General features: G+C 40.8%; 2 protein-coding genes across 4 annotated transcripts in view; one reads left to right on the top strand and one right to left on the bottom strand.

The window, feature by feature from the left end:
- TBCE (tubulin folding cofactor E) overlaps nucleotides 1–17255 on the bottom strand; it is a 132398-nt gene that overhangs the window by 58696 nt on the left and 56447 nt on the right. The gene's annotated exons all lie outside the window — the stretch shown is intronic.
- Nucleotides 2899–13442, top strand: LOC132484028 (proton-coupled zinc antiporter SLC30A9, mitochondrial-like). The gene is made up of 2 exons (XM_060090073.1): nucleotides 2899–3364; nucleotides 11276–13442. Exons 1-2 carry the CDS (start codon nucleotides 3003–3005, stop codon nucleotides 12624–12626), a joined length of 1713 nt encoding a protein of 570 aa, XP_059946056.1. The 5' UTR covers nucleotides 2899–3002; the 3' UTR covers nucleotides 12627–13442.

Below are 17255 nucleotides of genomic sequence, written 5' to 3'. Positions count from 1 at the left end.
TTTTAGTTCAGGGGAAAGATAATTGGGTACTGAAAGATCACAAGCCACTAAAAACAACAAAAAAATTGGGGGGGGGGGATATTAGAAGCATTACAAGAGAACAGAAGAGAATAATTGAAAAAGTAGCAGTGAAGTACAAAACATAGCTTTGAGCATCCTTGCAGCAAGAAGAAAAAGATGCAATTCTCTTTTTTCAATAGTAAAACCACCTCAGTTTTTTCTCTTTCCCTGAGCTAACAGTAATTCGTCAAAAGAATGTATAAGGGGCATCAAGTAAGATAATGAAGAACATATCACACTTGATAGCATCTTTATAACACATTCACTGGTATTTCAGAAGTGCCTATTTCTTAATTCAAGCCTCAGCTGAAGCCCAGGACAAAAAGCTTATACTGAGGGCTCAGATGGTTTTATTTTGCTTCCTGGTGACTTCCTGCTGCAACCTAAGTAATAAAAACTTAGCCTTTCTCAAAATGTGACATCAGAATCATCTAGGGAGCACATTTAAAATGATGAGTCCTGGACCATAACTCCAACCTACTGAATTAGAATCTCTGCATGTCCAACCTGAGAATTCATATTTCTAACAAGCACCCCAGGCACGCTTCATCAGACTCCCCTTCCTAGACATGTTACCTCAGCTGGGCTTCTTTCTACCTTTAAATGACAGTAATTCCAAACTGAAGTCACTTATAATAAACTAAACAACAGGTATTCTATTTGGCTATCCCTAGTTCTACAGCACATGGTTGATAAGGGTTATAGTTTAATCTGACAATTAAAGACCACATTTTCTGGCCTTGAGGGCCAGGAATTACAGATATTTATATTTACTACACTTATGACTATAAATTATCATGCTCTAACAAAAAACAATATATTATGATGATTTTCCTATAGACAGGAATTAAGTATTCTAAGAAAGGAGTATTTTCTTCTAATACACAGTAATAACAACAATAGCAAAAACAGTAATCTCTAACTTAAAAGGTTCTTACTTCCTGTCAGGCACAGTTCTAAGTGCTTTATATGTATTAATTCCCTGAATCCTCCTAACAATCCTTTGAGGTGGAACACTTTGCAAGCTTGTGGGCTACACAAATACCACTAACTTACAGGAGCAAGAATTCTCTCTGAGGAAGCAACCTCACATCTGTTCCAAGCCTCAAACCAGTACACACTTGAGTACCAAATTTTCTGCATCTATAAGGTATGGAAGAGGTGACCTGGAGCCTAAAATACTTTAACTTAGAAATTACCAAATGCCTATTTCTCCTATATTAAAATCTGCTACAAATTTTAAGAAGGGCTAAATCCCAGTAATAAGTTATAAAATACATCTTGAAATAACAAGTGAATTACCTAATTAGTTACACTAGTTACAGTTTTTTTATTTGAACACTATTATGTGTCTGTCAAAGACAATGACTTTGCTTTTGACATAATGTTTAAATGTTCTTCTAGACTGCAGTTAGTCAATAGGTTTAGCTGTTTCTTCCATCCACTCCCAGAACATGAAAACATATCATGTCATCACATTTAAACACATATTCATCTTTCTATTTCCTCTGGTAGGAAGACAAAAGCATGATTCATCCAAAAGCTGTACCAAAACGCTCCAAAAAGAGCACTTTATACATATTTCATGTATCAAATAAATCATATAAACTCTGATTCTCAATGGTATTATTTCAATAAAGTCTATGAAAAAAAGAACATTAAAAACTTTGGAATAACAACAGCAAGAAAACAACACTGATAAAGTACAACTGACAAATGTTATTTTTAAAAATACCTTGGGCCATATAACCTAGCTCATAAATAATGTCAACAGCCTACAGTACTGTCAAAATGTTACAAAAGTCGTAAAATGTTAAATAAACAACTTTCCTCTTTGGGGAGAAAAGAAGTGTAATAATAGTAAAGATTAGATATAAATTTTCTTTACATGGGATACCAAGAAACCCATATCTAATGTTAATCAAGAAAAAAGCCAGTACAAAATTTTTGTGGCATAAACAGAAGATTAAAAGACCTATAACTGCTGTATCAAAACCTCACGGTAACTGCAAACCAAAAATCTACTATACACACACACACACAAAGAAAAAGCAATCCAAACACAACACTAAAGACAGTCATCAAATCACAAGAGAATAAAAGAGGAAGGAAAGAAAAAAGACCTACAAAAACAAATCCAAAACAATTAACAAGCTGGCAATAAGAACATACATATGGGTAATTACCTTAAATGTAAATGGATTAAATGCTCCAACCAAAAGACACAGACTGGCTGAATGGATATAAAAACAAGACCCACATATATGTTGTCTACAAGGGACCCACTTCAGATCTAGGGACACATACAGACTGAAAGTGAGGGGATGGAAAAAGTCTTTAAAATAAAGACTGTTACAAGAGACAAAGAAGGATACTACATAATGATCAAGGGATCAATCCAAGAAGAAGATATAACAATTGTAAATATGTACTCACCGAACATAGGAGCACCTCAATATATAAGGCAAATGCCACCAGCCATAAAAGGAGAAATCGACAGTAACATGATAATAGTGGTGGACTTTTAACACCCTACTTTCATCAATGGACAGACCATCCAGACAGCTAATCAGTAAGACAACACAGGCCTTAAATGACACATCAGACCAGATGGATTTTTTTGATGTTTACGGAGCATTTCATCAGATAGCAGGAGAATACACATTCTTTTCAAGTGCACATGAAATATTCTCCAGGACAGATCACATGCTGGGCCACAAAGTGAGCCTTGGTATATTTAAGAAAACAGAAATCATTTCAAGCATCTTTTCCAACCACAGCAGTAGGAGATTAGAATTCAACTACAAGAAAAAAATTGGAAGGCCGCCTGCGGCGGCGCAGGCGTCGGTGTTCTGTAGTGTCCGGTCTATGGAGTCAGTTGGTTTCGGCGGCAGCGCGGAGGTAGCAGGCGGTGTCCGAGTGGGGGCCTTTGCCCCGCCAGGATGTTACCGGGCTTGGCCGCCGCCGCCGCGGCCCACAGATGTAGCTGGTCCTCCCTGTGCCGGCTCCGTCTGCGCTGCAGGGCGGCAGCCTGCGGCTCCAGCGACCTCCAGGAATGGCAGAATTTAGTGACATTTGGAAGCTTTTCAAATATTGTTCCCTGTTGCACACTGAATCAAGTAAAGTTGTATTCCACAAATGTTCAGAAAGAAGGACAGGGATCACAGACTCACAAAATGGAAAAAGTGCCATCATTTGATGAAGCAGCAGAGAATATTGGTGCAGAACTGAAAGCTCCACTTATTAAGCAAGAACCTCTCCAAGTACGAGTCAAAGCAGTCCTTAAAAAGAGGGAATATGGGGAGCCGGAGGAAGATGGCGGAAGAGTAAGACGCGGAGATCACCTTCCTCCCCACAGATACATCAGAAATTCATCTACACGTGGAACAACTCCTACAGAACACCTACTGAACGCCGACAGAAGACCTCAGACCCCCTAAAAGGCAAGAAACTCCCCACATACCTGGGTAGGGCAAAAGAAAAAAAGAATAAACAGAGACAATAGGATAGGGACGGGACCTGCACCAGTGGGAGGGAGCCGTGAAGGAGGGAAGGTTTCTACACACTGCAAGCCCCTTCGCGGGCGGAGACTGCAGGTGGCGGAGGGGGAAAGCTTCGGAGTAGCGGAGGAGAGCACAGCAACAGGGGTGTGGAGGGCAAAGCGGAGAGATTCCGGCACAGAGGATCGGTGCCCTCAGGCACACACCAGCCCGAGAGGCTTCTCTGCTCGGCCGCCGTGGCGGGCGGGGCTGGGAGCTGAGGCTTGGGTATCGGCTTTCAGTCGGAGCGCAGGGAGAGGACTGGGGCTGGCGGCAGGAAGAGAGCCTGAAGGGGTTAGAGCACCACGGCTAGCCCGGAGGGAGTCCGGGGAAAGGGTCTGGAGTTGCTGAAGAGGCAAGAGTCTTTTTTCACTTTCACTTTCGTTTCCTGGTGTGCGAGGAGAGGGCATTAAAAGGGCTGCTTAGGGAAGCGCCGGAGACAGGCGCGAGCCGCGGGTAAGGCGTGGACCTCGGAGACGGGCGTGGGCCGCCGCCGCCGCCCGCCGCCGCCGCGGCCCGCCGCCGCCCACCGCCCGACGCCGCCCGCCGCCGCCGCGGCCCGCCCGCCGCCGCCCGCCGCCGCCCGCCGCGGCCCGCCGCCGCCGCCGCCGCCGCCGCCGCCGCGGCCCGCCGCCGCCACCGCCGCCGCCGCCGCCGCGGCCCGCCGCCGCCGCCGCCGCCGCCGCCGCGGCCCGCCGCCGCCGCCGCCGCCGCCGCCGCCGCGGCCCGCCTGCCGCCGCCCGCCGCCGCCGCCGCCGAGGCCCGCTGCCGCCGCCGCCCCCGCGGCCCGCCACCGCCGCTGCCTGCCGCCGCCCGCCGCCGCCGCAGCCGCGGGGCCTGTGTGCGAGCGCGGGTCACTGTCCGCCCCGCCTTCCGGGGGACCTGTGCACCCCGCCACTGCCGGGGTCCCGAGACCCGTGGACGGCTTTCCCGGGAAAGCGCACGGAGCGCCACGGGCTGCTGCAACGTCACGCTGGCCTCTGCCGCCGCAGGCCCGCCCCACACTGCGCGCCCCTCCCTCCCCTCTGCATGAGTGAGCCAGAGCCCCCGAATCAGCGGCTCCTTTAAACCCGTCCTGTCTGAGCGAAGAACGGACGCCCTCCGGCGACCTACGCACAGAGGCGGGGCCAGGTCCAAGGCTGATACCCGGGAGCTGTGAGAGCAGAGTCAGGGAAATCTCTCTGTGCAGCCTCGGAGGCAGCGGATTAAAGCTCCACGGTCCATTTGATGTGCCCTGCGTCTGTGGAGTGCATGAATGGACAGCGAATCATCCCAAATTGAGGAAGTGGACTTTGAGGACAAGATTTAAGACTTTCCCCCCTTTTCCTCTTTTTACAACGAATTATTCCAAAGTAAGGAGGTGGACTTAGAGAGCAAGATTTCAGACTTCTTGCCCTTTTCCTCTTTTTACAACGAATTATCCCAAATTGAGGAGGTGGGCTTGGAGAGCAAGATTTTTGATTTTTCCCCCTGCTCTCTTTTTGTGAATGTGTATGTGTAATCTTCTGTGTAAGATTCTCTCTGTATAGCTTTGCTTCCACCATATGTCCCAGGGTTCTATCGGTCCGTTTTTTTTTTTTTTTTTTTCAATAATTACTTTCTAATTTTAATAACGCTACTATATTTCATACTTTACTCTATTTTACTTTACCTGCTCTTTCTTTTGTTCCTACCTTCCCTTCCTCCCTCCCTCCCTCCGCTCTTCCTTTCCTTCTTTCTTTTTCTTTCCTCCCTCCCTCCCACCCTTCTTCTTTCCACTTTCTTTTTCTTTCCTTCCTCCCTCCCTCCCTCCTGTCTTTCTTTCTTTCTTTCCTTCCTCCCTCCCTCCTCCCTTCTTCCATTCACTCTTCCTTTTGCTTTCATTGCCCCCTCCCTCCCTCCTTTCTTTCCTTCTTTCTTTCCATCCTTCCTCACTCCCTCCCTCCTTTCTTTCTTTCTTCCTTCCTTCCTTCCTTTCTTCCCTTCTTCCTTTCTTTCCCTCTCTCTTTCTTTCTTCTACTAATTCTTTCTTTCTGCTTTTTCTCCCTGTTATTCTGAGCTGGGTGGATGAAAGGCTCTTGGTGCTGCAGCCAGGAGCCAGTGCTGTGCCTCTGAAGTGGGAGAGCCAACTTCAGGACACGGGTCCACAAGAGACCTCCCAGCTCCACATAATATCAAGCAGCGAAAATCTCCCAGAGATCTCCATCCCAACACCAGCACCCAGCTTCAGTCAACGACCAGCAAGCTACAGTGCTGGTCACCCTATGCCAAGCAACTAGCAAGGCAGGAACACAACCCCACCCATTAGCAGAGAAGCTACCTAAAAACATAATAAGGCCATAGGCACCCCAAAACACACCACCAGACGTGGACCTGTCCACCAGAAAGACAAGATCGAGCCTCAACCACCAGAACACAGGCATTACTCCCCCCCACCAGGAAGCCTATACAACCTACTGAAACAACCTTAGCCACTGGGGTCAGACACGAAAAACAACGGGAACTACGAATCTGCAGCCTGCAAAAAGGAGACCCCAAACACAGTAACATAAACAAAATGAGAAGACAGAAAAACACACAGCAGGTGAAGGAGCAAGATAAAAACCTACCAGACCTAACAAATGAAGAGGTAATAGGCAGTCTACCTGAAAAAGAATTCAGAATAATGATGGTAAAGATGATCCAAAATCTTGGAAATAGAATAGACAAAATGCAAGAAACAGTTAACAAGGACCTAGAAGAACTAAAGATGAATCAGGCATCGATTAAAAACACAATACATGAAATAAAAAATACTCTAGATGGGATCAATAGCAGAATAACTGAGGCAGAAGAACGGATAAGTGAGGTGGAAGATAAAATAGTGGAAATAACTGATGCAGAGCAAAATAAAGAAAAAAGAATGAAAAGAACAGAGGACAGTCTCAGAGACCTCTGGGACAACATTAAACGCACCAACATTAGAATTATAGGGGTTCCAGAAGAAGAAGAGAAAAAGAAAGGGACTGAGAAAATATTTGAAGAGATTATAGTTGAAAACTTCCCCAATATGGGAAAGGAAATAGTTAATCAAGTCCAGGAGGCACAGAGAGTCCCATACAGAATAAATCCAAGGAGAAATACACCAAGACACATATTAATCAAACTGTCAAAAATTAAACACAAAGAAATCATATTAAAAGCAGCAAGGGAAAAACAACAAATAACACACAAGGGAATCCCCATCAGGTTAACAGCTGATCTCTCAGCAGAAACTCTACAAGCCAGAAGGGAGTGGCAGGACATAATTAAAGTGATGAAGGAGAGAAACCTGCAGCCAAGATTACTCTACCCAGCAAGGATCTCATTCAGATTTGATGGAGAAATTAAAACCTTTACAGACAAGCAAAAGCTGAGAGAGTTCAGCACCACCAAACCAGCTTTACAACAAATGCTAAAGGAACTTCTCTAGGCAAGAAACACAACAGAAGGAATATACCTACAATAACGAACCCAAAGCAATTAAGGAAATGGGAATAGGAACATACATATCAATAATTACCTTAAATGTAAATGGACTAAATGCTCCCACCAAAAGACACAGAGTGGCTGAATGGATACAAAAACAAGACCCATATATATGCTGTCTACAAGAGACCCACTTCAGACCTAGAGACACATACAGATTGAAAGTAAGGGGATGGAAAAAGATATTCCATGCAAATGGAAATCAAAAGAAAGCTGGAGTAGCAATTCTTATATCAGACAAAATAGACTTTAAAATAAAGACTATTAGAAGAGACAAAGAAGGACACTACATAATGATCAAGGGATCGATCCAAGAAGAAGATATAACAATTGTAAATATTTATGCACCCAACATAGGAGCACCTCAATACATAAGGCAAATACTAACAGCCATAAAAGGGGAAATCGACAGTAACACAATCATAGTAGGGGACTTTAACACCCCACTTTCACCAATGGACAGATCGTCCAAAATGAAAATAAATAAGGAAACACAAGCTTTAAATGATACATTAAACAAGATGGACTTAGTTGATATTTATAGGACATTTCATCCAAAAACAACAGAATACACATTTTTCTCAAGTGCTCATGGAACATTCTCCAGGATAGATCATATCTTGGGTCACAAATCAAGCCTTGGTAAATTTAAGAAAATTGAAATTGTATCAAGTATCTTTTCCGACCACAATGCTATGAGACTAGACATCAATTACAGGAAAAGATCTGTAAAAAATACAAACACATGGAGGCTAAACAATACACTACTCAATAACGAAGTGATCACTGAAGAAATCAGAGAGGAAATTAAAAAATACCTAGAAACAAATGACAATGGAGACACGACAACCCAAAACCTATGGGATGCAGCAAAAGCAGTTCTAAGGGGGAAGTTTATAGCAATACAATCCCACCTTAAGAAACAGGAAACATTTCGAGTAAACAACCTGACCCTGCACCTAAAGCAATTAGAGAAAGAAGAACATAAAACCCCCAAAGCTAGCAGAAGGAAAGAAATCATAAAGATCAGATCAGAAATAAATGAAAAAGAAATGAAGGAAACGATAGCAAAGATCAACCAAACTAAAAGCTGGTTCTTTGAGAAGATAAACAAAATTGACAAACCATTAGCCAGACTCATCAAGAAAAGAAGGGAGAAGACTCAAATCAATAGAATTAGAAATGAAAAAGGAGAAGTAACAACTGACACTGCAGAAATACAAAAGATCATGAGAGATTACTACAAGCAACTCTATGCCAATAAAATGGACAACCTGGAAGAAATGGACAAATTCTTAGAAATGCACAACCTGCCAAGACTGACTCAGGAAGAAATAGAAAATATGAATAGACCAATCACAAGCACTGAAATTGAAACTGTGATTAAAAATCTTCCATCAAACAAAAGCCCAGGACCAGATGGCTTCACAGGCGAATTCTATCAAACATTTAGAGAAGAGCTAACACCCATCCTTCTCAAACTCTTCCAAACAATTTCAGAGGAAGGAACACTCCCAAACTCATTCTACGAGGCCACCATCACCTTGATACCAAAACCAGGCAAGGATGTCACAAAGAAAGAAAACTACAGGCCAATATCACTGATGAACATAGATGCAAAAATCCTCAACAAAATACTAGCAAACAGAATCCAACAGCACATTAAAAGGATCATACACCATGATCAAGTGGGGTTTATTCCAGGAATGCAAGGATTCTTCAATATACGCAAATCAATCAATGTGATACACCATATTAACAAGTTGAAGGAGAAAAACCATATGATCATCTCAATAGATGCAGAGAAAGCTTTCGACAAAATTCAACACCCATTTATGATAAAAACCCTGCAGAAAGTAGGCATAGAGGGAACTTTCCTCAACATAATAAAGGCCATATATGACAAACCCACAGCCAACATTGTCCTCAATGGTGAAAAACTGAAACCATTTCCACTAAGATCAGGAACAAGACAAGGTTGCCCACTCTCACCACTCTTATTCAACCTAGTTTTGGAAGTTTTAGCCACAGCAATCAGAGAAGAAAAGGAAATAAAAGGAATCCAAATCGGAAAAGAAGAAGTAAAGCTGTCATTGTTTGCAGATGACATGATACTATACATAGAGAATCCTAAAGATGCTACCGAAAAACTACTAGAGCTAATCAATGAATTTGGTAAAGTAGCAGGTTACAAAATTAATGTACAGAAATCTCTGGCATTCCTGTACACTAATGATGAAAAATCTGAAAATGAAATCAAGAAAACACTCCCATTTACCATCGCAACAAAAAGAATAAAATATCTAGGAATAAACCTACCTAAGGAGACAAAAGACCTGTATGCAGAAAATTATAAGACACTGATGAAAGAAATTAAAGATGATACAAACAGATGGAGAGATATACCATGCTCCTGGATTGGAAGAATCAATATTGTGAAAATGACTCTACTACCCAAAGCAATCTACAGATTCAATGCAATCCCTATCAAACTACCACTGGCATTTTTCACAGAACTAGAACAAAAAATTTCAAAATTTGTTTGGAAAAACAAAAGACCCCGAATAGCCAAAGCAATCTTGAGAACGAAAAAAGGAGCTGGAGGAATCAGGCTCCCTGACTTCAGACTATACTACAAAGCTACAGTAATTAAGACAGTGTGGTACTGGCATAAAAACAGAAAGATAGATCAGTGGATCAGGATAGAAAGCCCAGAGATAAACCCACGCACATATGGCCAACTTATCTTTGATAAAGGAGGCAGGACTGTACAGTGGAGAAAGGACAGCCTCTTCAATAAGTGGTGCTGGGAAAACTGGACAGGGACATGTAAAAGTATGAGATTAGATCATTCCCTAACACCATACACAAAAATAAGCTCAAAATGGATTAAAGACTTAAATGTAAGGCCAGAAACTATCAAACTCTTAGAGGAAAACATAGGTAGAACACTCTATGACATAAATCACAGCAAGATCCTTTTGGACCCACCTCCTAGAGAAATGGAAATAAAAACAAAGATAAACACATGGGACCTAATGAAACTTCAAAGCTTTTGCACAGCAAAGGAAACCATAAACAAGACCAAAAGACAACCCTCAGAATGGGAGAAAATATTTGCAAATGAAGCAACTGACAAAGGATTAATCTCCAAAATTTATAAACAGCTCATGCAGCTCAATAACAAAAAAACAAACAACCCAATCCAAAAATGGGCAGAAGACTTAAATAGGCATTTCTCCAAAGAAGATATACAGACTGCCAACAAACACATGAAAGAATGCTCAACATCATTAATCATTAGAGAAATGCAAATCAAAACTACAATGAGATATCATCTCACACCAGTCAGAATGGCCATCATCAAGAAATCTAGAAACAATAAATGCTGGAGAGGGTGTGGAGAAAAGGGAACACTCTTGCACTGCTGGTGGGAATGTGAATTGGTACAGCCACTATGGAGAACAGTATGGAGGTTCCTTAAAAAACTAAAAATAGAACTACCATATGATCCAGCAATCCCACTACTAGGCATATACCCAGAGAAAACCATAATTCAAAAAGAGACATGTACCAAAATGTTCATTGCAGCTCTATTCACAATAGCCCGGAGCTGGAAACAACCTAAGTGTCCATCATCGGATGAATGGATAAAGAAGATGTGGCACATATATACAATGGAATATTACTCAGCCATAAAAAGAAACGAAACTGAGCTTTTTGTAATGAGGTGGATAGACCTAGAGTCTGTCATACAGAGTGAAGTAAGTCAGAAAGAGAAAGACAAATACCGTATGCTAACACATATATATGGAATATAAGAAAAAAAATGTCATGAAGAACCTAGGGGTAAAACGGGAATAAAGACACAGACCTACTTGAGAATGGACTTGAGGTTATGGGGAGGGGGAAGGGTAAGCTGTGACAAAGCGAAAGAGAGGCATGGACATATATACACTACCAAACGTAGGCTAGAAAGATAGTGGGAAGCAGCCGCAGAGCACAGGGAGATCAGCTCGGTGCTTTGTGACTGCCTGGAGGGGAGGGATAGGGAGGGTGGGAGGGAGGGAGATGCATGAGGGAGGGGATGTGGGAACAGATGTATATGTATGACTGATTCACTTTGTTATAAAGCAGAAACTAATAAAAAAAAAAAAAAAAAAAAAAAAAAAAAAAAAAAAAAAAAAGAGGGAATATGGACCAAAGTACACTCAGAATAATTTCATCACTGGAGTCAGAGCAATGAATGAGTTCTGCCTCAAATCCAGTGATCTAGAACAACTTCGAAAAATCAGACGACGAAGTCCTCATGAAGATACCGAGTCCTTCACTGTTTACTTGAGATCAGATGTGGAGGCAAAATCTTTGGAAGTTTGGGGAAGCCCTGAAGCTCTTGCCAGAGAGAAAAAACTTCGTAAGGAAGCAGAAATAGAATATAGAGAAAGGTTATTTAGAAACCAAAAAATATTGAGAGAATATAGAGAGTTTCTGGGAAATACCAAGCCACGCTCTAGAACGACATCAGGTTTTTTTAAGGGGCCAGGAAAGGTGGTGATGGTTGCCATTTGCATCAATGGATTAAACTGTTTCTTCAAATTTCTTGCCTGGATTTATACGGGTTCAGCAAGTATGTTCTCAGAAGCTATACACTCTTTATCTGATACTTGTAATCAGGCCTTACTAGCATTGGGCATCAGTAAGTCTGTTCAAACACCAGATCCTACTCATCCGTATGGATTTTCAAATATGCGCTATATTGCTTCACTAATTAGTGGTGTTGGTATTTTCATGATGGGTGCAGGATTATCTTGGTACCATGGAGTCATGGGATTGCTTAATCCTCAACCAATAGAATCTCTTCTATGGGCATATTGTATTTTAGCAGGATCATTAGTATCTGAAGGAGCAACACTTCTTGTTGCTGTAAATGAGCTTCGTAGGAGTGCTCGGGCCAAAGGAATGTCACTTTACAAGTATGTAATGGAAAGTCGTGATCCTAGTACAAATGTTATATTATTGGAGGATACTGCAGCAGTGTTGGGAGTGACAATAGCAGCCACTTGTATGGGCCTTACTTCTATAACAAGCAATCCACTGTATGACAGCCTAGGTTCTTTGGGTGTGGGCACCTTATTAGGTGTGGTCTCAGCATTCCTCATCTACACTAACACGGAAGCACTCTTAGGGCGATCCATCCAGCCAGAACAAGTACAGCGGCTTACTGAACTCCTGGAGAACGACCCATCAGTAAGGGCAATTCATGACGTTAAAGCCACAGATCTAGGATTAGGGAAAGTAAGATTTAAGGCAGAAGTAGATTTTGATGGACGAGTTGTTACGAGATCATATTTGGAAAAACAAGATTTTGACCAAATGCTACAAGAAATTCAAGAAGTGAAGACTCCTGAAGAACTAGAGACCTTTATGCTTAAACATGGAGAAAATATTATTGATACTTTAGGAGCTGAAGTAGATAGACTTGAGAAGGAACTGAAAAAACGAAATCCTGAAGTTCGACATGTAGATCTGGAGATATTATAGACTCGATGGAATGAATCACCTTGGAGGGAGCCTTGGAAACACGTTTGCCAAGACTGCTTTCCCACACTGAAGGAGTCGATGCCATTCAGAAGCCGTTTTTTTTTTTTTTTTTTTTTTTTTTTAAGATGGAGGAAATATTTATGTAAAGAGCAATTCAACAGTCCACAGAACTAAAACAACTTCTTACTTCTAAGAGACATATTACAAGTTGAATCAATTTGGAAATCATGTTTTTATGTTTCAGCAGGAAACATTTTGGTTACCTAAATTGTTCATAATTTTTCATTTTAGCTGTCAGTGTGTATTGTACCTTGCAATCATGTTTCCTTCACATTGGTAAAAAATAAGCAGCATCTGTAAGATTATGATTTTTAATTTTGTTGCCAGTGAAGATTTCACTCCATCAAAACCTGTCAATCTTGAACATTCTGGCTAAATCTTGGTTTGCGGTTTTTAAAACAGTCACTCCATTTCAAAGTCTGTCTTTCCTTCTAGAATGTAGAAATTATTTTAACGTACCTTGTGTTTTTTGCCCTGAGCACTAAGAGGAACACTTTCCTAACCTAGTTATCCATAAATGTTCATTCCAGAAAGGGCGTTGTTACTGAATGGAAGGAAGAGATTTCAGTACACTCTTTTAGGTCATGCTACTTGCCATTTTGTAAAATTTCTTTTCTCTTCTTTGCTTTTTTTCCCTTATTTAGTTTAATTTTCCTAGTGATAGGAAATATAAAATAGCCCTAGATATTTCCATGGGCCAGTGTGCTGACTGGTTTTTTGTTTTTGTTTTTTAACTGGCTTCAGTCCCATAACGTGTATTTACTAGGAGATAATGCATTTATAAGCATTTTAACATTATGTAAAGTGGACTAGAAATATTTATAATTTCACAGACAGGACAGCATTTTATTTTTAATTTATTTTAAAAGAGGCACTACTTGTGTAAATCTGAACTGTGGGATAGTTCTTGCTTTGAGAGAGAAGTAAACCTCTTATGCGGAAAAAAAAAAAAAGAAAAAAAGAAAAAAATTGTAAAAAACAAAAACACATGGAGGCTAAACAATATGCTACTAAACAACCAATGGATCACTGAAGAAATCAAAGAGGAAATCAGAAAATACCTAGAGACAAATGAAAACAAAAACACGACAATCCAAAACCTATGGGATGCAGCAAAACCAGTTCTAAGAGGGAAGTTTGTAGCAATACAATCTTCCTTCAGAAAACAAGAAATATCCCAAATAAACAACCTAAACTTACACCTAAAGCAACTAGAGAAAGAAGAAACAAAACCTAAAGTTAGTAGAAGTAAAGAAATCATAAAGATCAGAGCAGAGGGACTTCCCTAGTGGTGCAGTGGTTGAGAATCCGCCTGCCAGCGCAGGGGACACGGGTTCGATCCCTGGTCCGGGAAGATCCCACATGCCGCGGAGCAATTAAGCCTGTGCACCACAACTACTGAGCCTGTGCTCTAGAGCCCGTGAGCCACAACTACTGAAGCCCACACGCCCTAGAGCCCATGCTCTGCAACAAGAGAAGCCACTGCAATGAGAGGCCCGCACACCACAATGAGGAGTGGCCCCCCACTTGCCACAATGACAGAAAGCCTGTGCGCAGCAATGATGACCCAACGCAGTGGAAAAAAACAAGATCAGAGCAGAAATAAATGAAATAGAGAGTAAGAAAATAGAAAAAAGCTCAATAAAACTAAAGGCTGAAAAAAAAAAAACCCTAAAAGGTGGTTCTTTGAAAAAGATAAACAAAATTGATAAACCTGTAGTGAGACTCGTCAAGAAAAAAAGGGAGAGGGCTCAAATCAATAAAATTATAAACGAAAAAGGAGGAGTTACAATGGACACCACAGAAATACAAAGGATAAGAGACTACTACAAGCAACTATACGCCAATAAAATGGACAACCTAGAAGAAATGGACAAATTCTTACAACAGTACAACCTCCCAAGACTGAACCAGGAAGAAACAGAAAATATGAACAGACCTACCACAAGTACTGAAATTGAAACTGTGATTTAAAAAACTCCCAACAAAGACTTCCCTGGCAGTCCAGCAGTTAAGACTCCATGCTTCCACTGCAGGGAGCACGGGTTCGATCCCTGGTTGGAGAACTAAGATCCCTTCTGCTTTGCAGTGTGGCAAAGAAAACCAAAAAAACAAACAAACAAACAAAAAAACTCCCAACAAACAAAAGCCCAGGACCAGATGGCTTCATGGGGGAATTTTATCAAAAATTTAGAGAAGAGTTAACACCAATTCTTCTGAAACTATTTCAAAAACCTGTAGAGGAAAGAACACTCCCAAACTCATCCTATGAGGCCACCATCATCCTGCTACAAAAACCAGACAAAGATACCACAAAAAAAGAAAATTACAGGCCAATATCACTGATGAACACAAACACAATACTCCTCATCAAAATACTACCACAATACATTGAAAGGATCACACACCATGATCAAGTGGGATTATCCCAGGGATGCAAGGATTTTTCAATATCTGCAAGTCAATCAATGTGATACACCTTATTAACAAACTGAAGAATAAAAACCATATGATCATCTCAATAGATGCAGAAAAAGGTTTTCACAAAATTCAACACAGATTTATAATAAAAACTCTCCAGAAAGTGGGCACACAGGGAACTTACCTTAACATAATAAAGGCCATGTATGTCATAACAAACCCACAGGTAACAACATGCTCAATGGTGAAAAGCTGAAAGCATGTCCTCTAACATCAGGAACAAGACAACAATTTCCATTCTCCCCACTTTTATTCAATGTAGTTTTGGAAGTCCTAGCCACGGCAATGAGAGAATAAAAAGAAATAAAAGGAATCCAAATTGAAAAAGAAGAAGTAAAACTGTCATTGTTTGCAGATGACATGATACTATACATAGAAAATCCTAAAGATGACACCAGAAAACTACTAGAGCTCATCAACGAATTTGGTAAAGTTGAAGGATACAAAACTAACACACAGAAATCTGTTGAAGTTCTATACACTAACAACAAAAGATCACAAAGAGAAATTCAAAGGACAATCTCATTTATCATCGCATCAAAAAGAATAAAATACCTAGGAATAAACCTACCTAAGGAGGCAAAAGACCTGTACTCCAAAAACTTAAAAATGCTGATGAAAGAAATCTAAGATGATACAAACAGATGAAGAGATATACCATGTTCTTGGATTGGAAGAATCAATATTGTCAAAATGACTGTATTACCCAAAGTAATCTACAGATTCAATGCAATCCCTATCAAATTACCAATGGCATTTTTTTTTCAGACCTAGAACAATTTTTTAATTTGTATGGAAACAAAAAAGACCCCAAATAGGCAAACCAATCTTGAAAAAGAAAAACGGAGCTGGAAGAATCAGACTCCCTGACTTCAGACTATACTATAAAGCCATAGGAATCAAAAGAGTATGGTACTGGCACAAAGACAGACTCATTGATCAATGGAACAGGTATGAAAGCCCAGAAATAAACCCATGCACCTGTGGTCAATTAATCTACAACAAAGGAGACAAGAATATACAATGGAGAAAAGACAGTCTCTTCAATAAGCAGTGCTAGGAAACCTTAACAGCCACATGTAAAAGAATGAAATTAGAACATTCTCTAACACCATACACAAAAATTACTCAAAATGGATTAAAGACCTAAATGTAAGATGGGATACTATAAAACTCTTTTAGAGGAAAACATAGGCAGAACACTCTTTGACATAAACTGCTGCAATATATTTTTGGATCCACATCCTAGAGTAATGAAAATAAAAACAAAAATAAACAAACAGGACCTAATTAAACTTAAAAGCTTTTGCACAGCAAAGGAAACCATAAACAAAATGAAAAGGCAACCCACAGAATGGGAGAAAATATATGCAAATGAAGTGAGTGATGGGATTAATCTCCAAAATATATAAACAGCTCATGCAGCTCAATTAAAAAAAAAAATTAACCCAATCAAAAACTGGGCAGAAGATCTAGATTAGACATTTCTCCAAAGAAGACATACAGAAGGCCAAAAAGCACATGAAAAGATGTGTAACATCACTGATTCTTGGAGAAATGCAAATCGAAACTACAATGAGGTATCACATCATGGTGGTCAGAATGGCCACCATCAAAAAGTCTACAAATAATAAATGCTGGAGAGGGTGTGGAGAAAAGGGAACCCTCCTACACTGTCAGTGGGAATGTAAATTGGTACAGCCACTATGGAGAACAGTATAAAGGTTCCTTAAAAAACTAAAAATAGGGAAGTCTCTGGGCAATCCAGTGGCTAGGCCTTGGCGCTTTCACTGCTGGGGCTCAGGTTTGATCCTGCAAGCTGCATGGCGCAGCCAAAAAAAAAAAAAAAAAACTAAAGTGAAAATAGAGCTACTATATGATCCAGCAATCCCACTCCTGGGCACATACACAGAGAAAAGCATAATTCAAAAAGATACATGCACCCCGCTGTTCACTGCAGCACTATTTACAATAGCTAAGACATGGAAACAACTTAAATGTCCATTGACAGAGGAATGGATAAAGCAGGTGTGGTACATATATACAAAGGAATATTACTCATCCATAAAAGAGAATGAAATAGTGCAA

The sequence above is a fragment of the Mesoplodon densirostris genome, chromosome 1, assembly GCF_025265405.1.
Source record: "Mesoplodon densirostris isolate mMesDen1 chromosome 1, mMesDen1 primary haplotype, whole genome shotgun sequence".
NCBI classification, from domain to species: Eukaryota; Metazoa; Chordata; class Mammalia; order Artiodactyla; family Ziphiidae; genus Mesoplodon; species Mesoplodon densirostris.
Note: the sequence above shows the minus strand (reverse complement) of the source record. Positions and strands in the feature narration are given on the sequence as shown.